Here is a 22,660-nt window from a genome sequence, read left to right on the forward strand (position 1 = left end):
CCACAATAAAACAAAACTGATTTGATTTAAAGCGTGATTCTTCTCTTTAGAAGTGGCATCACAGAATTCTATTTTTATTGTGTCAGTTATTCTAGATAAAATTTTCTCCATTTTACAAGCAAAAATAGATTTGTTTACCCCTAGTCCTCAAACCTGAACCTGCGATATTCTCTCATTCTTATGCATCACCACCAGTAGAAAGGTTTGGCAAACCATATTAAACCCTCACTCTCTGCTGTGTAATTTTTTGCCTCCACTGGATTTGTGCTGGTGTAACTGACGGCTATGTAATTGGATTTTCAAAAATAATTCTGCTGATGATGCATAAGAAGGAATAGAGTCCAACTTGCATTCTCCTAGCTTTATGGTCTCTGAAGAAGTAGTAAAAAAATTATTTTTGCCATATATTATTTACTACTATAGTAGCACCCACAATCTCAGGTTTATCTTGAACACACGTATAACATAGGAACAATGGGATGTATTAAAGACCCAGTGTCATGCTTAATTTTAATTGTCCTTCCTTTTGTCATCCTACATCATTGTATTAACTTGTAAAACAATTTTTCTCTCCAAATTCTGGTTCTAGGCAGCTACTCTTCTAGTACAATTAAATGTATTTCCATATTCAGCTTTAGCATCAGACTCCAAGAACAAACGCCAGATTGTCAGACTTGTAAGATTTGTATATGCTGTTGCCCATTTTTGTTTCCATAGTCCCAAGAATTCAGAAAAAGGGGACTGATGTCAGCATCACATGACCAAACCAAATAATCTTCATAACAGGTTAAACTTGAAATCAACACCACAGTAAAATGATTAATCATATAGCAGTAAAAAAAGGTTATGAAACTCAGAAGCAGTCTAAGAAGGAAACACATAATAAACTGAATGGAATATTTAGATATGATTCAAGCACACCAAATGTTTAATGTTCAGAGTATAAATTTTATAGAAATGATCAATCTACTGCATCATACATTTTTTAAAAATGGCCATATACCTACAGCTTTTTCCATTTTAGAATAGCAACATCGATTTTGGATTTGGGTACTTCCTGGGAATTAACAACCTGTTCAAGTAAATAGCCCTTGATTGAGCTTTAGAGCCACCAGCTCCTTCCAGGCAGTCATTACTTTCCCAGGAAGTGTCCTGCAATTTGATTCATACTGCTTAAGCTATATTTTCAAAGCCTCACTACATTTTAAACTATTTTAATTTTATATTTTTAATTTAGGCAGTACTTTTATGCTCTGTCATTTTTAACACATACTGAAGCTGCCAAACTCAGTGTTCTTTCTATATGCATGTCTTGTTACTCAGTGATACTTCAGTTTTTCTTGGACTTACATATTTTATAAACAGCAGAAACCAAGCTTTCAAAGTTAGAGTTCTTATGCATGACTCACAAACTTAAAGAAACCACAACATAAAGTTCCTTGTATACTTTATACAGTATATTGCACAAGAGTATACTTCACTGTTAATTATTAGTCAGAAGCTCATGTCTGAAGTTCAGTTTCATCTGCTGAATAAAATATATTCCAGTTATACTGCTTCTTTCCCTTTTGAATCAACGCACCATGATTACTCCATAAAGTGAAGCTATAACATTGTTCTAATTTTTGCTTATGAGCAAATTTAAGGATGAAACTATGCTGTTTCATTTAGTTTTGTTAACTCAGGGCTTTTCTACACTACCAAATTAAGTTGACATAAGTTAGGTCAACCTACAGCAAGCAGGAGGTGGCTGGGCTCGGGCTCCTCTTACCCAGCTCCTCAATTCCTCACCGGGAGGCAGCCAGGCTCAGGCTGTCCCTCCGCCCCTGCCCAATCCCTAACTGGGAGGTGACAGCAGGGATCCAGGCTGTCAATTCCAGTGGTGGGGCTCCAGGTTGTGAGACCTGTGCAAGGCTGACAGCCAACAGGTGATGTAACTAATGCATTTCCCTAACTACATCGATCTAAGTGTTACGCCTTTTGAAGAGATGGAGTTATTAGGTTGATGTAGTGGGCAACTTGTGTAGTCCCAGATGACTGGAAAAAGGTAGATATAGTGCCTATCTTTAAAAAAGGGAAGAAGGAGAATCTGGGGAACTACAGACCAGTCAGCCTAACCTCAGTCCCTGGAAAAATCATGGAGCAGGTCCTCAAGGAATCTGTTTTGAAGCACTTGGAGGAGAGAGAGGTGATCAGGAACAGTCAACATGGATTAACAAAGGGCAAGTCATGCCTGACCAAACTGATTGCCTTCTATGATGAGATAACTAGCTGTTATGGAGCTAGGCTGTTCTCAGTGGTGGCAGATGACAGAACAAGGAGCAATGGTCTCAAGTTGCAGTGGGGAAAGTCTAGGCTGGATATTAGGAAAAACTATTTCACTAGGAGGGTGGTGAAGCACTGGAATGGGTTACCTAGAGAGATGATGGAGTCTCCATTCTTGGAGGTTTTTAAGGCCTGGCTTGACAAAGCCCTGGCTGGGATGATTTAGTTGGGGTTGGTCCTGCATGGAGCAGGGTGCTGGTCTAGATGACCTGCTGATGTCTCTTCCAATCCTAATCTTCTATGATTCTGTGACTTCCATCGGTGGGAGTATCATTCTAACGTAGACACTTACATAGGGTACGTCCAGACTACCCGCTGTATCGGCAGGTAGTGATCGATTTATCGGGAATCGATATATCGATCCCCAAACGTGCTCCTCATCAACTCCGGAACTCCACTGGAGCGAGTGGCAGTAGTGGAGTCGAAGGGGGAGCCGCGGACATCGATCCCGCACCATGAGGACGGGAAGTAAGTTGGAATAAGATACACTGATTTCAGCTATGGTATTCCCATAGCTGAAGTTGTGTACCTTACATCGACACCCCTCCTAGTGTAGACCAGGCCATAGTTACGTCGACGTAAACTGCCTTATGGTTACGATGACCTAACTCTAATGTAGATCTGGCCTCAGTCTTCAGTCATTACTGTGAATACAGAATTATCAGAAAGTGCCAGTTTCCAGATTGAGAACAGCTTTGTTCTTGGTGTTCATCCATTGTTGGAGTAAAGGAAAAAAATGCATATGCTACTGTAAATATAGCAGATAAGATACACACATTAGTGGAAAAGTGGAACTATCAGAGACAATTTTATTAACATGCATACTAGTAACTACCAAATAATATCAGAGAGCAGGAAGTCCTTCCAAAGTCAATTTTGGGAAGGAGCTTATTTTTCTTCATTACCATTAACAAAGGTCCTGACTTGGCACTCCAAATCACAGCATCCAACATGCCAATAATTTCTGCATCCCAGTTGGAAAAGGCTCTAAATCTTGGGCTAGGAGATCAAGATCTCACATGGCCAAACTTTCATCAGTGCTAGTGGTTTCTTTCTAATCTGCTTGAGGACAATTACCTTAGCTCCCAAATCTCCTAGAACTGGGAGGCCACAAACCTCATCAGCCAATGAATTAAGTTTTAACGTATTTATTTAGTCTTCTGTCAAGGAATATTTGCCACTAATAGACACTAGGAAAAGGTTTCAATGCATCCCCACTGTAAATACCTAAAATCCCAATCTGAGATAAGAGTGCATGTCCATGAGAAAGACATCAACTCTGATGTCAGAAAGGAGCACACTAACCCTTAGCAGTCTCAACAACCAATCATTTATTTGATGGTTATTACTATGAATCCCTGGGCAACACTGCTTTATTAATTTAGATGGAATAAATAGGCCCAAAGAGTCAAAGGTGTTAACATAACCCTGAAACTGTCCAACATTAAAGTTTTAAACAATAGTTGGAGTTTGGTATACAAAAATGTCTATTTAGAACCATGGCAAACCCACTGTTAAAAAGTTTTCTAACCTTTTACTAGAAGTACAGAAAACAACAAGGAAGAACAATGAAAGCATTGGAATGTAAAGTATTAAATCAGGCTTTCATTTTAATAATATCCTTTGGTCCCTCTGCCTTTAACTGGAGAAAGTGCTCAGAAGGAAAATAAAAAACGGTTATTCACCTTCTTGTAACTGTTCTTCAAGATATGTTGTTCATGTCCATTCCAATCAGGTGTGTGTGCGCCGCATGCATGCCAGCTGGAAGATTTTCCCCTAGCAGCGTCCATAGGGTCGGTCTGGGCACCGCCTAGAGCTGCACTTTCATGGTGCCCAATATAGAGCCCGGCCAACCCTCCACCCCCTCAGTTCCTTCCTGCCGGCTGCTCCAACAAACGGGTAGGAGGGTGAGTATTGGAATGGACATGAACAACACATCTCGAAGAACAGCAGTTACGAGAAGGTGAGTAATCGTTTTTCCTTCTTCAAGTGCTTGTTCATGTCCATTCCAATCAGGTGACTCACAAGCCAAAGTTCAGGAGGTGGAGTCAGAGTCATCCACTGACTGGAGCACAGTTCGTCCGAAGGCCACATCGTCTTTGCCCTGCTGAGTGATCGCACAGTGCCTGGTGAATGTATGTATACAGAACCACATTGCTGCCCTGCAGAATTCCTGTGTGGAGACCTGTGCCAGGAATGCTGCTGAGGTGGCCTGAGCCCTGGTGGAGTGCACAGTGATCGGTGGAGCGGGCACCTTCACCAAGTGTAGCACTCCCGAATGTATGACGTGATCCATGATAAGATATGCTGCGATGACATAGGAAGGTCTTTCACTCTATCAGCCACCACCACGAATAACTGGATGGACTTTCAGAACAGCTTCGACCTCTCGATGTAGAAGGCTAGCGCTCTGCGGACGTCCAATGAGTGAAGCCTCTGCTCCCTTCCACTGGAATGCGGCTTAGGATAGAACACTGGGAGGAAGATGTCCTGGTTGACGTGAAACTGGGAGATGACCTTTGGGAGAAAGGCCAGGTGAGATCTGAGCTGAACATTGTCCTTATGGAATACCGTGTAAGGAGGCTCTGCTGTAAGGGCCCTGACCTCCGATACTCTCCCAGCTGAAGTTATTGTCACCAGAAACACCACCATGTAAGAGAGAGAAAGCAGGGAGCACGTCACCAGTGGTTCAAATGGTGGTCCCGTAAGTCTGGAAAGGACTAGATTGAGGTCCCAAGCTGGGATACGCTGTCGTACTTGTGGGTATAGTCTGTTGAGACCTTTAAGGAAATGGCTAACCATTGGCTTTGCGAAGACTGAGTAGCCCCCTGCGCCTGGATGGAAGGTGGAGATGACTACCAAGTGAACTCTTATTGACGACATGGACAGTGCCTGTTGCTTAAGATGGAGGAGATAGTCCAGTATAAATTGCACCAAGGCAAGCATCGGAGACTGATGATGCTGCTCTGACCAGATCTACTTGGCCAGGTATGTCTCCCTTGTGGAGGGCTTGTCTGACTTGATCAGAGCAGGATCACAGCATTCAGCCATAGCATTCAGCCATAGAGCTGCCATGCTGTGAGATGGAGCGACTCGAATTCAGATGTTGGAGGCAGCTGTGATCCTGTGTGATTAGGTCCCAGACGAGTGGTGGGGTGACCAGAGTTGCCATGGACATTTCTAGAAGCGACGTGTACCAGTGTTGGTGTGGCCAGGCTGGAGCGATCAATATCACTAGGGCTCAGTGTGGACAAAGCTCTGAACAAAGGACTGAACGACCCATCCAAGCTGGGATGTTTGTACTCCAGAGACTTGATTGATTTAAATCAGCAGTAATCTCATCAAGCCTTAAACAAGCCTGAACTAAGAACTTTGCAATTGTTGTACGTATTTGAGTCCATTTAACCAATTTTAACTCTCATCTATACTTCTCTCTTTTTATGAATAAACCTTTAGATTTCAGGTTCTAAAGGACTGGCAAGTGATTTGTGGGTAAGATCGGACTTGTATATTGACCTGGGTCTGGGGTTGGTCCTTTGGGATTGAGAGAACCATTTTTTTTCTTTTACTGGGGTATTGATTTTAATAACCATTCATCCCCATAAGGAGTGGTGCTGGTGGTGATACTGGGAAACTGGAGTGTCTGACGGAATTGCTTGTATGACTTCTGGTTAGCTAGTGGGGTAAAACCGAAATCCTCTCTTTTTGGCTGGTTTAGTATGCCTTAGTAGAGAAGGACCCCCAGTCTTGGGCCGATTCTGCCCTGCTCTTAGCAATTTGTCCTGAATTGATACTCTCCGTAGTGTCCCTCCAAAGCTCGCATTGTTACACTAGGTCCCTGCGGATCTTGAGGAGCATCTTGTGAACAAGAGAAACTAGCAGGAACGCGTATAGGAGGCGGCCTCCCCACGGAAATAGGAACATATCTGCTATGGATCCTGGGTTGTGACTCAGGAAGGAACAGAATAGGTGACACTTCCTGTTGTGGCATGTGGCAAATGTCTATTTGGGGAAAGCCGCAGTGCTGGAAGATTGAGTTCCCTATGTCTGTCCACAGAGACCACTCATGGCCATGAAAAGACCTGCTGAGACTGTCTGCCAGCTCGTTCTGTATCCCAGGGATGTATTGATGCCTGCTGGTGTATTGAGTGCTCTACACAAGTCCCAAGGCATGAGGGCTTCCCAGCACAGGGGAGAGAAACATGCATTCCTGTTTGTCGATATAAAACATTGCCAAGGTGTTGTCCATGAAGACTGATATACTTCTCCCTGATATATGGACTCCAAAAGCCTGCACACCAGAAGCACCGCTCTCAGTTCTCTGACACTGATATGCAGAGTGAGCTCTGCCTGAGACAAGAGGCCTTGTGTCCTGATGTCTCCCAAATGTGCACCGCATCCCAGATCTGATGCATCTGTCACTAATGAGAGGGATGGCTGGGGGCTGGTGAAGGGGACCTTTGCACAAACTACCTGTGGGTCGAGTGACCACAGGAGGGAGTCTAGTTTCAAGCAAGGCAGGGTTATGACGCTGTCCAAAGCATCCCGAGCTGGTCGATATATTGACGCTAACCATGACTGGAGTGGGCAAAGCCTGAGTCTGGTGTGCTGTACTACATAGGTAAAAGTGGCCATGTGCCCCAGAAGCTTCAGGCAATTCCTTGCTGTAGTGGTGTGGAACTGCCTGAGACCCCGTATGATGTTGCCCAGTGACCAAAATCTGACTTCTGGGAGGTATGCCCTGGCTTGAGTTGAGTCTAGCACTGCCTCCATGAACTCTATTCTCTGCCCTGGGGACAGTATTGATGTGACCTCATTTAGAAGGAGACCCAGTTTGTCAAACGTCCTTCTAATGAAGCTGACCTGTGCTTCCACTTGAGATCTGGAGTGGCCTTTGATCAGCCAGTTGTTGAGATACGGGAACACCTCTACCTGCCGCTTGTGCAGGAACACCGACATGACTGCCATGCACTTGGTGAACACCCAAGGTGCTGCTGACAGGCCAAATCGAAAAACAGTAAACTGACAGTGGCTGCTGTTCACAACAAACCCGAGATATCTTCTGTGAGGTGGGATTATCACTATGTGAAAGTACGTATCGCTCAAGTCTATGCTGGTGGTACTGATGCTGCAGCCACCAGAGGTGCCGTTGATGGGAGGGTTGGTGCCGTGGAGCTGTACGGGACAACGGCGGTTGGTGGCGTCTGTTGGGGGACAAAGGTTGCCAAGAACACTGATGCCGACCTGGGCCTTAGGCCCTGGATCTGTCCCTGGCTCTGATGATATGCCCAGGGTGTCCAAAACGGTCACTGTATCGAAGGCTGCTACTGTGGAGCCCATGGTGCTGAGTAGGGTTGGTGGTCATGGCGGGATCTGGACCTCCTGCTCCTGATTCTATTGGAGTGATAGCACTCTGCCTCCAACTCCGAGCAGGAGTACCACGGAGGAGTGGTACTCTGGGCTGTCGGAGAGCGGTGCCAAGAGATTGGGAACTGGTGTGGCTCCCCTGCGTGGGTGGTCCGTGCTGGGGAGAGGTGTGCCGGAGATGGGGATCGGCGCACCATCATCACTGGGTTTGCCCCTTGATTGAAACTGGGGCCACGCAGTCACTGGCGACTTGTCTCTCCTCTACGTCGAGGGGTGTGGGAGATGATCACCTTGGAGGTCCAGGGACCATTGAGGGTTTGGAGTGAACTGAGCTCCAGACAGGCCAGGAGTCAACAAGACTCCGAAAGGCTGGAGAGACAAGGTGGCCTGGCTCGAAATGTGTTCGATGCTGCAGGTCCCCTGGTCTTTACAGCGGGAGAGCGACCCCTATCTGGCCTTTTCTTCTCTGTGGCACCAGGGACTGAGAACGGTGCCAGACAGGAGAGGGTTTCTTATGGGCGGAGCCGTGGCAGTACCGTGAGTCCTTAGGGTCCTTCCTTGGTGCTGGGGCATTGCGGACTGACAAGTGCTCGGCATGGGTTCTGCAAAGCCCAGGTCGGATTGTGGTCAGAGTGCTGTTTCCGTTATCAGAATCTTGAACCTTTGATCCCAATCTTTAAGGGTCTTAGGGCAAAATCCCTTGCAGATCCTGCACTTGTCCTTTTGGTGGCTCTCCCCAAGGCACCATAGACAAGCAGAGTGCGGGTCACTCTTCGGCACAAACTTGCCACAGTCCTCACAGAGTTTGAAGCCTGGGGATCGGGGCCTACCCCAGAGCCAGGGAAAACGTTGTGGGGGGGGGAACCCCCAAGAATCACAACAACTGACCATGACTAATAACTAACAAACTATTTACAGCTATTTAACAATGAAGACTGAAGTGGACACTGCCAAAAGCACTTGCAATGCAACAGCGACAGTTGTTCCAGCTAGCCGTCATTGGCGGTAAAAAGGAACTGAGGGAGTGAGGGGGCAGCAGGACCCTATATTGGGCGCCATGAAGGCGCTACTCCAGGAGCTGTCCAGGCCGACCCTACGGATGCTGCTAAGGGAAAAATCTTCCGGCTGGTGTGCACGCAGCACGCATACACCTGACTGGAATGGACATGAACAAGCACTCGAAGAAGAACCATTGTTTGACAGTCACTTAGATTGTATTAAAGATGGTAATAATGCTCCTTTTTGGGGAAAATAAAAGAAGTTAGCTGAGATGGGCTGGAGCTGTTGTTATTGCTGTTGTTAAATCCAATCCCATTTGCTAAGGGGGGGGGAGGAGGGGAAACTGAGAAATATACACACAAAAGGAGAGAGAAAAGGACAGTAAAGAAAGAAATTGCAGCTCCTGTCTCTGGTGTTGACTTTCACTTGCAACCTCACTGCTGGAAAAACACAGGCCCAGCCACTCTGAGACCTGGCAAACTTGTACCAGCATTAGGCTGTTTAGGACATTGCCTTTAGTTGCCTCTCTGGTCACAGGCTCACTGAAGCGTTGCAAAATATACAGTCTTAGCTGGCTATGCAAGACTCTTATTACACAAAAGGCAAAAGTAGAGAGACAGGAAAGAAAAGAAATAAGTTGGGTAAGGAAAAAGGACACATGGGGAGTGGGTGAGTGGAAGTTTCACATTCCAAGTGGTGACTGGGATTTAGCCAAGACCAGTGGAAGTATCATCTGAGTCCCCCTCTCTGGCCCGGTCTGGTCAAAACATCTCTCAGGAGTGGAACAAAGAAGATCTGAGTGTCCAAGGAAACAGTGGATATGGTAGCCATGGTGCCGTGCGGAAAAATGTGATGGCATGCAAACAGCCCTCCTGGAAGACATACAGCTGAGCAATTTGCAGTTGCTGGCAACAGTCACACATCACCTTGACATGGCTGGGCGCTGTTTCTGGGCCCAGGAAACAAGCACTGACTGGTGAGACCACACCGTTATGCATCTATGGGATGACAAGCAGTGGCTGAAGAACTTTTGAAATGTATACGGCCACTTTCCAGGAACTGTGTGAAGAGTTTTCCCCAGCCATGGTGTGCAGCAATATTAAAATGAGAGCCGTGGTGACAGTGGAGAAGTGAGTGGCGATTTGTTTGTGGAAGCTTGCAATGCCAGACTGCTACCAGTCAATGGAGCATCAATTTGGAGTGAGTAAATCTACCCTGGGATCTGTTGTGATCCAAATTTGCAGAGCCATCAACAGACTTCTGCTAGGAAGGGTAGTGACTCTGGGGAACATGCAGGAAATAGTGGATGGTTTTGCCGTGATGGAGTTCCCTAACTGTGGTGGGGCAATAGCTGGAACACAAATCCCTATCTTGGCACCAGATCACCTTGTGAAAGAGTACATAAACTGAAAGGGGTACTTCTCAATGGCGTTGCAAGCACTGGTGGATAATGGGTCGGGAAAGGTGCATGACGCGGGCATCTTTAGGAACATAGGTCTGTTCTGAAAGCTGCAAGCAGAGACTTTGTTTCCAGACTGCAAAATAACCATTGGTGATGTTGAAATGCCAATGATGAGCCTTCATCCTTAAGGTCTGCTTTGCAGTTAGAGTTGTGCAAAGTAGACATAATGGGGGGGAGGGTCAATAATCTGACTCAAAAACTCTAAGAAGAGTATAATTTCTTTCCCAATCATTCCAATGGGTTATTAAGCCTGAAGTCTAGTTATTATAATTTAAATGTCAATATTAATTATTTCACTGGTAATCACTACAAATGTCTGAGACATGGGAAAAGCTTTTAGCCAAAATTTGATCATTTAATTAGGTAAATATTATTTCCATTTTACAGATAAAACCATGCAGGATCAAAAAATCAGTTTTTCCAGGCTTCCTGTCTATGTCAGACTGACTGGGAGTGAGCATCATTCCTGCTTGTTGAGGTACAACAGTGCTGTTATGTTGTCTGTAAGCACTTACTCTATGTGGTTCGTGTTGAGCCAAAAGAGATTTTCATGGGACACAAGCTATTAGGTAGGCTCTAATGTTTATATGGCATTTGGCTTTCCCATGTTTCAGTGACCACGAACTGTCTGCTCTCAGAAATGAGCTCCTCAACCAAGATTGGAGGCATCTGGGATAACTACTGGTGATAGAGATGCAGACTGAAAAGGACTCCCTTAAGTAAATTGCCCTTTTATATCCACCACTTGAGAGACTTTTGGACTTTCAGGATAACAGTCAAAAATGCAGTCATGCTGTGCATGCAGTCACACCCAGATTTTAATGGTTTCATCCACATTTGTGCATAAATGTCACATATGTGAAAGAGGCCACGAGGCTTGTCATCTGTATGAGAAAAAAGCACATTCATTTTTGAGGTTTCTGTTTCATGAAGGGCTTGGGAAAATGTCAAAAAAAAATCTTTCCTCTGGAAGGAAAATATTGACTTCTATTGAGTCAAAGATATCCCCAATGAAAGATGTGGGATATCACCTTTCACTGGGGATATCTGGGAAGGTTTCCTCTCCAGTTTATCTGCACATCTAGAGTTTGAAACAGATGGTTCCTCTTCAAGTGGTTATAGACGTGCATTCCACTCAACTGTACTTTCTTTCCAGAGATTCCTCCAAATCAAACAACTATCCATGTGTGGATACATATTCATTCCCTGACATGTAAGGTGGTATGCTGCCACTAAAGCCATGTACCAGTTCTGTACTCCCAGTGCTGTGTAGTCTGAAGGCGAAGACTTTTATTGACAGTGGTTGTTTCACAGTGGTGTGAATGTATGCATCTCTTAAGTAGTTACTATATAACTACTGAATAGTTAACGTTTTAACTTTGCTTCAGAAATGAATTCTGGGACTTGTCTTTTATTTATGCCTCAGATTGTACCTCTCCCAGCTCAAAGGACAGCTCCATAACAATCTCTCTCTGGCTACAAACTACCTCCCTGATTCCATATGAAGTCTGGTTTGTTCCTCTCTGCTCCCATGCCCTTCCTCTTCTTCCCACCATCTCTCCCCAACTCCAAACTCCTCTTTAAATCCAACTCTTTCCCTATTGCCTCTCTCCAGCTCTATGAGACTGCGGGAAAACCTGGATTTGATAACTGCAGCATATAACACTGATTTAGAAAGCAATGCAGTGGCAAAATCTCAAATGTTATGACACTAATACTATTTTCTAAGTTGGGATGCAGATAAATATAAAAATGATATACACAAAATGTTTTAGTATTTACCTGACATCTTTCTCAAGTTGTGTAATATGTTCTTTCTGTAAATGTATCTGAGAATCTCTCTGTTGTACAGACTCAATGAGGTACTTGTATGGCTGTTGTACTTGACTCAACAAAGAATTGGCTCTGTGAAGCTGACAAAAAGAAAAAAAATGTATTTATTTAAAAATGATGAAGTAGTACAACACATTATGATCATAGAAAAGGGATAATCTGACAGTAAAAACATGCAACCCCCTCAAACCATGGTGCCAATTCCCTTTCATCTACAACTGCTCCTCTCCTCTAATTCGATTCTAGATCCATTTGAATCTGGCTTCTGAACTCTATACTCCACTGAAAGTGTTGTCAACAGAATTTTTAATGGCCTCCTACTGTTCAAATCTCAGGGTCTTTTCTCCACTTCATCTTCCTAAATATCTTGGCTGTCTTCGACACCACTGACACATTCCTCTTCTTGAGCACTTGTCTGCCCTGGCGTTCATGGCTCCATTGTCTGTATTCAGTTTCATTTGGTGGGGTCCTCAAGAGCTCTATCTTTTTTCCTTTCCTTTTCTCTCTCTAAGCCCCATCTTTGGGTGATCTTATCTGCAAACATGGCTTCAACTATCATATTTATATTGATGACTCCTCTCTTCCCTCCCCATTTGTTTTATCCATCTGTTGTGCTTTTCTTATCTTCTAAGATTGCAAAACTTTTTGGGATGAGTAATGCTTTTTATTAAATGCATGTGTACAGCACCTAGCACAATGACATAATTCTTGATTAGGGCTTCAAGATGCTACCTCAATACAAATAAATAATATAATAAATCATGTCACACACAATTAGTCAAAAATTCCAAGCAAGCTGTTGGTGGTAGGTGTGTCTCAAGTGGAAAATTAGCATAGGGAAGTATTCAAGAATCACACATCAGTCCATCTATATTTTTCCCATGGTTGCATTTCAGGTTAGTCCACGAAATGCTAACACCTACATCTTCTGGTTTTCTTCTTTATAGTTAATACATTTTATAAAAACAAAATCCCTGTTTCACAAAGTTAATTTTTCTAGTTTAGTTTAATAAATTGTAGTGTATATTACATCAAACAGATTTTCTGTTTGTAACTAACATGCTAAATTAGAAACTATAATTGATGAACAGTCTTTCATTCTAAATATTAATTACTCACTAAATTTCTGAATCCCGTAATATTCAAACATTTTAAGACTTCTGAAGAAGAAAATGATGGGAGAAAAGCCCATCTGCAGGCTTTCAATACAATTTATTGAAGGTATATCATTACAATAAAGCTTTTGTACCATATACCTACATGAATTGTCTTTTTTTATTAATATGGTCCAATAGCTGGTTATACGACTGGATCATTATTATACTGCAATAGTTCACCTATAGCCATGATTTATAATCACAATATAGTAGTAAAATGGAGGTTAATTCATATAGTCTACTTGGAAAAGCACTACAATCAATACTATAGGAAAAATCGCGTTCAGTACTAGAAAAGTCTCCAATAATACTGTAGTTATCAGAGTTTCCTACCCCATAATATCGCCTTGCCTTCACTAGACAATTGAATCATGTTTGAACATTAATATGATACAGGACATATCATGCCCTGGTTTACTCTGACTGGCCATTCATAGCCAGTACTGTCAGATAACTCTCCACTATCATGTTTAGACATGATACGTATTTTAATTAAGACAAGCCGCTTGTGTCTCAATTTGCTTTGGCAAATGAGGGACCCATAATTCACCAATGGAGCAGATGACAGGAGGTGGCAATGGTTTTGAGCTGTACTGGTGGTAAATTGCAGGTCCTAAATTTGCCAGAGCAGACAGGCTTATAAGTCTTAACATCTCTTAAATGTGCAAAGAATCCATTAAGTGACTTTTCATTTCTGATTACACTTTTGTGAATAAAGACAAAAAGTAAATCCTTTGCAGGTTAATTTTAAAGGGTGATAAATTTTAAATTAATTTCTAAAGACATATAACTTGGAGCAAGAGACACTAAGAATGGATTTATTACAGGGTGATCACTTACAAGTATGTTTTCCTTTTGCCATCTTATGAAACTGATTTGCTAAAATAACACAGCTATTTATACAGTGTTTTACATTTTCAAAGTGGCATTCAAACATTAACTGAAGTGCATTCCCACACTTCTTTCAAATGTAAAAATATTGCATTTACCAACTTTTTTCTGTGTGACTAGTCTTTCTTTCAACCTCTATGTACCAGCTTCCAATGTAGAAAATTCATTTCATTTTTTTCACATGTACGATGTCAAGTACAGCCTTCAAATTCCCCATTATAAGATATTGTTAGAAAGATGAAAGGCCTAAATTTTTAAGTCTAAAGGTAAAAACCTAAATCCATATCTAGTCAGCTGAATTAGAAGCCTGATTGTCAGAGGTCATAAGTACCCACCACTCCCATTAAAGTTAATCTACTACCCAACTCCTACTAGTCCCCGTCCAGGTGTAGGAAGCATTATGCCAAATGGAGATTGTTAGAGCAGAGTATTCACCGGCCGTTGCCACCTCTAACTTCTGTCACATCTCCTAACTAACACAGTTATTCTATGGAAGATAGAGTCTCACACACAGAGGGAATGCTCATTTAACACACCTGTGTAGCCCTTGTATGCTGCAGGAGCAATGCAAAGGGACCATATCATGGGTCAAGATCTGGCTCATTAATTTTAAGGGAATTGTTTTAATTTACTGCCACAGACACAAGTGAAAAGTATTTCATTTCTGAGATATAGACTATATCATTTGATCTTAACTCATTTTTGGCCCTTAATCTATGGTTTTATCTTTCGGTTGTATTCCTATTAGTCCTTCCCTTTTCAGATCCTTTGTGGTTTCCCTGTTTACTGTTTATCCTTGCTGCTATTCTTTGGTTTACTGTATTAACTTTTATAGTTTTTGACAGAAGTGTAAAACAAATTATCCCTCAAACTTTTTTAAAATTTCTTCATAGCTTCTGAATGTTAAATCAAATTCCTAATATTAAAATCAAGTTGTAATAACATACTACTCTCTTCTCACATTTACTAAAATTAGCACACATTCAAAATATCATCTGATTTTGTTTGACTGCGCAACAGCTTTTATGTACTCCAGATGATATTTTAGATATTTTTGTAATTTATTAATTTAGCCAATGTTTCAGGTAATTGCTGCATATTTTAAACCTACCATTGTTAAGCCTCAAATCTGTTCAAAGTTATCATTTATTGCTACATACGTTTCCATTTTATCTCCCACAAAGTCAAACAAGCTTCCAATTGTTTTTCCCTTCAGTTATCTTTAAATGCTGTAGCTGTGCTTCCTAATATACATGAAAATACATAAGTAAAAAGTGTCAGTCAGCAATAAGTTATTTTAGCAATATGGTATTATGAAAAATATATATTGTAATAATGCTAAGAAAAAAATGATCCCATTTACATTAGCCTGCCATTCTTCACCTTTGAAAGGCAAACAGCGCTGTTATGGTTTTATCTTTAGACTTATCCATATACTAAAAAAGCGTACCTACTTTAATAATGATTGCGATGTAACAGAAAAATGCAACAAAAATAATACTCAAATATAACTTAAGTGCAACAGTACAATTTTATATGATCCATTACATTGAAAAGATGGTTACTCACCTTTGTAACTTTTGTTCTTCGAGATGTGTTGCTCATATCCATTCCAGTAGGTGAGTGCGCGCTGCGTGCACATTCGTTAGAGACTTTTACCCTAGCAACACTTGGTGGGCCGGCAGGGTGCCCCCTGGAGTGGCGCCGCTATGGCACCGGATATATACCCCTGCCGGCCCGCCGTTAGCGACAGGCAGAGCCCTGGAGTCAGTAGCGGCTACAGCTTCTTCCAGCCCCGAGATAGGTGAGCAAACATCTCGGCAGAACAACAGTTACAAAGGTGAGTAACCGTCTTTTCTTCTTCGAGTGCTTGCTCATATCCGATTCCAGTAGGTTATTCCCAAGCCTACCGTAGGCGGTGGGAGACGGAGCGAGACGTTGCGGAATGTAAGAATTGCTGAGCAAAGCGGCATCGTCTCGCGATGCGTTCAACCAGCGCGTCGAGTGAGATGTAAAGGTTATGCACAGGACGACCAGGTAAGCTGCCAGCCATACTCCTGGATTTGGGAACGTGGCCAGGGGGAAAGCGGTGGACGAGGCTTGAAGGCCCGGTACTGGGCGGTTTAGGTGGCCAAAATTGTGGGACGTGAGCCAAGTCTAGCACGTCCGAATACAGGACGTCACCCATGATGAGAGCCTCTGGGAATGAAATAGGCATACCTTTCATACGCTCCGCCACGCTATAAATAGCTGGGCGAGGTCTTGAAGGATTTAGTCCTCTGGGATGTAAACGGCGAGGACCGGCGGACAATTCCAAAAAAAAAAAAAAACAAAAACCCCCCCCCCCCCCCGGGCTGCTGTAGCTGCTGGTCCCTGCACGATGCATGCCGGCGTTCTGGAAGAAGACCGGGTAGAATAAATGTCTTGTGTTAATATTGAACGGCCAAGACCACCGTTGGGGAGGAAAGCTGGTCCGTCTTTGATGGCCTTCGTAACGTCGTGCACCTTTATCTTGGTGAAACAAAGATAAAGTGTTATGGGGGGTCTAGCACCAGAAGCACGAACTCAGAAAACCCATTCTTATTTTCGTGTTTTATTTTTATTGTTTAGCGAGGTGAATAGCGAATCGGAAGGCCGTCTTCCAGGACAGGTAGAAAGCACGAAGCAAGTGGCTAATGGCTCGAAGGGAGGGGCCATGAGCTAACAGCACAAGGCTGAGATCCCAGGAAGGGGAAGGGAGGCTTAACCGGGGAGCCAGATAGTCTCATCCAATCCCGTAAGGAATCTTTGAACTATCGGTGAGAAAGGTGGAACTGCCCGACTCTCGGATGGAGGAAGTTGGAGATTGCGGCTAGATGCACCCTTTTTGACGAGAGTGCTAGGCCTTGCTCCTTGAGAAGCACAAAAATAGTCCAAGAACCACAGGAACGAAACCAGCCATTCAGGCAACAAGAACGCTCTGTACACCAATTGAGAAACCGCTTTCCACTTGGCGAGATATGATCGCCCGCAATGGAAGGTTTCTGCTCCCAAGAGGACCTTGTTGGACCTGGCTAGAGCAGCGGCGCTCAGATGTGGGTTTAAACAGACAGTAGCCACGCTGTTAGGTGCAGGGACCGAAGGTCCGGTGGTGAAGGCCTTTTGGCCGAAGTCTGCTGCGTTTAAGATCGGCGGTGTGTGTATGGAGCCGCTAGGGACAGGTCGGCAGCAGTGTTGTACAGTGCTGCCTCGGCCGTGAGCGATTAGGATCAGCCTGTACTGGACCCTGTGGAGATTGAGCGGGACTTGTGGATAAAGAGGGTGGAAGGCATAGATAGACCCCCTTTTCAGGGAATGGAACGGTCCAAGAGAGCCCAGGGAGTTGACACTGTAGGGAGCAGACATGGCACTTCTGTTTTCCTTGGAGGCAAAGGGTTCTAGCTGGGGAAGCCACTTCGGAAAACAGAAAGAAGGATGTCTGGACGGATGGAACCATGTAGGGCCGGAGGACCGGGCTCAGACGAGTTGTGGGAGTGTTTGGACCCGGGGAAAGGAGCTACCTGTCTCGACTGGGCTATACAAAAGTCCCCAGCGAATTGCTTCTTGGCAAAGGGGGACGATCGTGTCCCTCCTTGGTTGTTTATGTTACATGGCGTTGTGTTGTACGTGAAAATCCACAACGGCCCTGCTGTTGACGGAAGGCTTGCAGCAGTCGGTTTCTTCAGTTCGCGGACATTGTATGGAGCTTCAGTTCCTGTCAAGGACAACGGGCTTGGGTCGAAGTGCCCAGTGGTGTTGCGCCCATCAGGAGGAGGTTGTTGTTAGAGAACGAGGGCTGCGGCGGATGGAAAGTCGACCGGCACACAAGGGAGGGATCAGCACCAGCTGAAGGGCCAGCAGTGTGCGGGATCGTGATTATCATTGTTCTGCATCTGCATAGGGCGGTAGCCGAGGCAGCCAGGTTGAGGGGCACATGGGTAGTCTTGGTGCTTGTACGAAGTGCACGCAGCCATGTGACGTAGTAGAGTGAGGCAGTTGCGGAGATTGTTGGGAAGGCTGTAGTCCCTGAATGAGGAGATTATAGATTGGAACCTATTGTGGGGCCTGGGCTGTTGCAGAGTGGGTCCGCATCGGCCTATGTTCTATTCTGGGTAGGAATTTAGAATGGATTTGTCTTAGATGATGATCAGACCTAGATGTGAGAAGTCTTTGATGATATTTAATGAGCTGGTAACATGAGCGTCAGAGTCTCAATCAGCGGTCGTCGAGATATGGGAACTTTGATTTGCGCGATGGAGGTGGGCGGCGGACTACCGCTATTACCTTAGTAAATACGAGGGCCGAGGAGGCTGAAGGAAGGAACGCAAATTGGTAGTGATGACGATTTTACCTGAGGAGAAACTTCTGTGCGGTGGGTAAATCGGATATGGAATATGTTCCTATGGTCGAGAGAGCGTTACAACTCTCCTGGTACAGGAAGGAAATGATTTCCAGGGACACCATGTGACTTTGTCTTCTTGATGACGTGTTTCAGAGTTCGCAGTCCGGTGGGCCAGAGACCCTTTCGCCTTGGGATTTAGGAAGTTATTGGAATAGATCTCTGCCTCTTATAGCTCTGAAACTCCTCTAGGTCCCAAGCAAGGGCCTGAAATTCGTGCAGGAGCAGTTTGTCGTGAGAGGGGTCCCTGAAAAAGGGAGGGGAGGGAGGTGGTAAGGGGGTCGAACAACTGAGACGTGCACATTTCAGTTGTTGAGGACCCAGCGGCGATGTTTAGCTGGGACACACAGGGAGAATGCGAGAGGCGGTTTGGCGAATGATGGGTCCGGTAGGAAATTGTTACAGTTGCTTCAGGCGACCTTTCAAAAGATTTGTTCGGGGGGGATCCGCGTGTTTTGGTGGAACGGGTTTTACCCCTTGAGGGCCAGATGCGTCTATGAGAGGTCGGCCTTTCCCTCCTGGGAAGTTCCTGTCTCGCGAGGTGGGATAGGGTCGCTGGTTGTTGGGGTCGGAGGCGTCTCTGGTCTTGCGGTGATGTGGAGCTTCAACGAACGATGATCAGGCAATTGTTCTTCAGACTTTGGAGCGAGGGTTGTCTTCTGGGGAACAAGACCTGCGTCAAAGGGTAGGTCTTAATTGTCTATGCAGCTCCGGTGGTAGACTGACGCTTGCAGCCACGATATGGGCTCAGCGACCCCGGGCGAGAGTTCTAGCGGCACAGTCGCGGGTCCAGTAAGCCTGGAGGGAGGTCTTGCACTTTTTCTTTCCAGGACGAGTGGAACTTCCTTGGCGTGATCGTGGGACAAGCTCTCGAATTTGCCTCTGCCCTCAGGTGGTCTACCATGTATTACTCAGGAGGGCTCGTGTTCGCCACCTGGTGGGGGCTCCGCAGACTAGATTTTCTGCCACAATCATGCGCTGCTCCTCGATTTGGCGAGGGTTTGTTTGGCCTGGTGGTCAATCGGTCAACAAAGGAGCGCCAAGGCAAGGAGAGGGTGTAATAAGGTATATACCTTTCGACGGACGGGACGCATATATTGCGCTCACTTTGGTGTAGGTGGTACCATGCCAGGGTTTGCAAGATTGTAATCTGCCCGTCGTACTGAGGGATAAAAGGGAGCGCCACCCTCGTTGGGGGCCTCTGTCGAAAGAATGCTGACTAACTGGTCATCCACTTCAGAACCTCCTCCACAGGAAGTTTATGTTGAGAGCCACGGGCGGAGGTCCTGGTGAGACCTAAGGTCGATTGGGGGCGGTCCAGATGTTGCCGTCCCCGCCACTGCCTCATCCGGGGAAGAGGAGGAAGAGACCCCAGGGACCAAAGGGTCTCGGAGAGACTCCTGGTCATGTGGGACGTCCTGGGGCTGCTCTTGCTGTTCCATGCCCTAGGCAGGGGATTGCCCGGTCCCCGCTGGAGGTGGTCTGCTTACCGTGGACTCCGGTGCCCAATGTTCGGAGGGGACGGAGTGCAGCGGCGGATGGTGGCCACCTTGGCTCTGGTGATAAGCCCACGGGGTCCAAAAGGGCCACTGATGAGGACCTTGCTGGTTGTCCGACTCTCCGTATGATGCCGTCTCGGCATGAGAGAAGATCGACAGCTGACGAGATGGCCATGGAGGAGTGGAGACCGTGTGATGAAGCTCTCTGCAGCCACTGGAACAGTCCCTATGCGGTGCCAGGGAGCGGCACCGGGAGTCCTGACGGTGCCGAGAGCGCGACCGGGACCTACGACCAGCGCGGTGCTGGGAGGTCGACCGGCGCCAAGAGTCGCCGTGCTGAGATCGGCTGCGGGAAGTACGTCGCCGTGAGTGGTGCCGAGATCTGGAGCGGTGCCGGTAATGCCTGGACGGTGACCGGGATCTCGAGTGGTACCGCGAGTACGACCGGTACCTTGATGGGGAACGGTACCGGGACTGCGAGCGGCCGCGGAACCGGGATCGATGGCGAGACCGTGCGCGTCTGTGGGACCTGGATGGGGTCCTTGATCGGGACCTAGAACGACGAAGTCCCATGGTGCCGGGCGAACAAAGTCGTAGAAGGGCCAGCTTGCCTATAGACTGGGGGACCCGCACCGGTGGTGCCGGGAGTCAAGGCAGCTCAGGCTCCATTAGGGCGATCAGGTCTCATGCTGCGGAGAACGCCTCCGGAGTGGAGGGCATGATGAGCTCGACTGCGGCACACGCCGGGGAGCTGGTAGGCACCGGTCTCGACGGCTCTTCCGAGGCCGGAATCAACGGTGTGGCGGACGTCGGTGCCGCGGCAGATGGTAGTGCCGGGCGGTCCGGTTTGGCTAAGCGCTCTGACTGCGGTGTGAATATAGCGGCCGCAGGAGGCATGCACTTCTTGCTCCGAGGTGAGAGCGAGCGGTGCCGGGCAGAAGCTGGTGCCGGAGATTGGTGACTCAGCGTCTTCGCGGAAGGTGTACGTTGTGGTGCCGAGGAGGTGCTTGGTCCCCGTGCCACAGACGGTGCCGAGGATGGGGGAGTTAGTGCTGCCTCCATCAGTAACTGTTTCAGGCGAACGTCCCGCTCCTTTTTAGTTCGGGGCTTGAACGCCTTACAGATCCGGTACTTGTCCGTTAGATGAGATTCGCCCAAGCTCTTAAGGCAGGAGTCGTGCGGGTCTCCTGTGGGCATCGGCCTACGACAGGCCGTGCACGGTTTGAAGCCCAGTGATCCGGGCATGTGCCCGGTACCAGGGTAGGGGAAGGGGCTAACCCCCGATCCCTTCTAACTATCTACAGAAAAATACTAATAGAATGATAACTAACTACTAACTACTGTTAAAAGTTCAACTATATACAGAATTCAAGAGAAAACGAGTGAATCGTTAGAGAGGTGGAGAAACAGTTAGACTGCGCTCCACAGTTCCAACGACCGACACGGGCGGTAAGAAGGAACTGAGGAGCGGCAGGCCGGCAGGGGTATATATCCGGCGCCATAGCAGTGCCACTCCAGGGGGCGCCCTGCCGGCCCACCGAGTGTTGCTAGGGTAAAAGTCTCCGACGAACGTGCACGCGGCGCGCACACACCTACTGGAATGGATATGAGCAAGCACTTGAAGAAGAATATTAAAATTTTCTTCTGATGATTACATTTTTGCTAATTTAGTAAAAATGATATCAGTCTTTGTTCTTACTCTACAACCATTACTTAACAGGAGTGCGAACACAGCCCAAATTTAAACTAGTATAATATAGTTTTAAACAAATAAAATAGTTCTTAATTTCATACTGTCTCATGTCAGTTAACAATCAAATACTTTCTTTTTTTTTGTTATAGGTTATCTTTCAAGTATCTATTACAAGAATCTTTCCAAACACACTCTCTGCTGCAGTGTAGACATACCCTAAGAGGCACAGCACAGAACTCACAGACTAAGAAGAAATAAGAGAAAGGTATTTTTAAGCAACGTTTGTGCCTTTCTGATTCTGAGCTGTTCTGGAGACCAGTGCAATCTCCAATGCACCACAAGTAGCCCCTCCAGGGCTGTCTACAGTAAAGTCTGTCCCCAGTCATGTTGTCCACATTTTCTGCAACACTGTATATTGCAGCCTCATTCCCCACACCAGAGCTAGCGAGGTAGTCTTGGAATGTAGCCTGCTGCTGTCTCCCTCAGTTCCTGCCCTGAAGGAATTTGGCTAGTTCAGGGGTTTTTAGAACCCCTTTATACCACGTCAGCCCCTTTACCTAGCATACAGGCAGGGGTCAGAGCCCAGAGAAAATGCTAGCCTTTTTATTTTCACTGGTGTGTTTACATCAGTGTTGTTCCACTAGCGCAACACACACACTCAGAGTAAGCCAGACCTTTGGAAAGAAACATAGGTAAACAGCACACAGTAGTACTAACCTAAGTATTCACAATCATGAGTCATGCTCCCAAAAATCTTGAATGGCTTAAAATTAATGAGATCTGAAAATTAACACACTGAGTTTTTATTTGCCTTCTGGCATTGACGCATTTAGGGTTCATATTATCAAGCCTTCCTCAACAACCTTGAGGGCTAAAACTTTACTTTTTAAAAATATATGAAAGTTTCACAGGAAATAACCAGATTCCTGCACCTGTGGCTTTAAGAAAAACACTATTTATCGCAAGACTCATGATAAAGTTGCAATAGTTGGCAACACTCCAGTGCAAGTTACTTTT

The 22,660-nt window shown here is 45.7% G+C and overlaps 1 protein-coding gene across 3 annotated transcripts in view; it reads right to left on the reverse strand.

Annotated features, from left to right (window-relative positions):
- Window positions 1-22,660, reverse strand: part of PIBF1 (progesterone immunomodulatory binding factor 1) — a 198,878-nt gene that overhangs the window by 34,721 nt on the left and 141,497 nt on the right. For all 3 annotated transcript variants that reach the window (XM_075061550.1, XM_075061551.1, XM_075061552.1), the window contains one exon: window positions 11,936-12,066. In XM_075061550.1, coding sequence (XP_074917651.1) covers window positions 11,936-12,066 — 131 coding nt within the window. The remainder of the gene's footprint in view (window positions 1-11,935; window positions 12,067-22,660) is intronic.

The sequence above is a fragment of the Chelonoidis abingdonii genome, chromosome 1 (assembly GCF_003597395.2).
Source record: "Chelonoidis abingdonii isolate Lonesome George chromosome 1, CheloAbing_2.0, whole genome shotgun sequence".
Lineage (NCBI taxonomy): Eukaryota > Metazoa > Chordata > Testudines > Testudinidae > Chelonoidis > Chelonoidis abingdonii.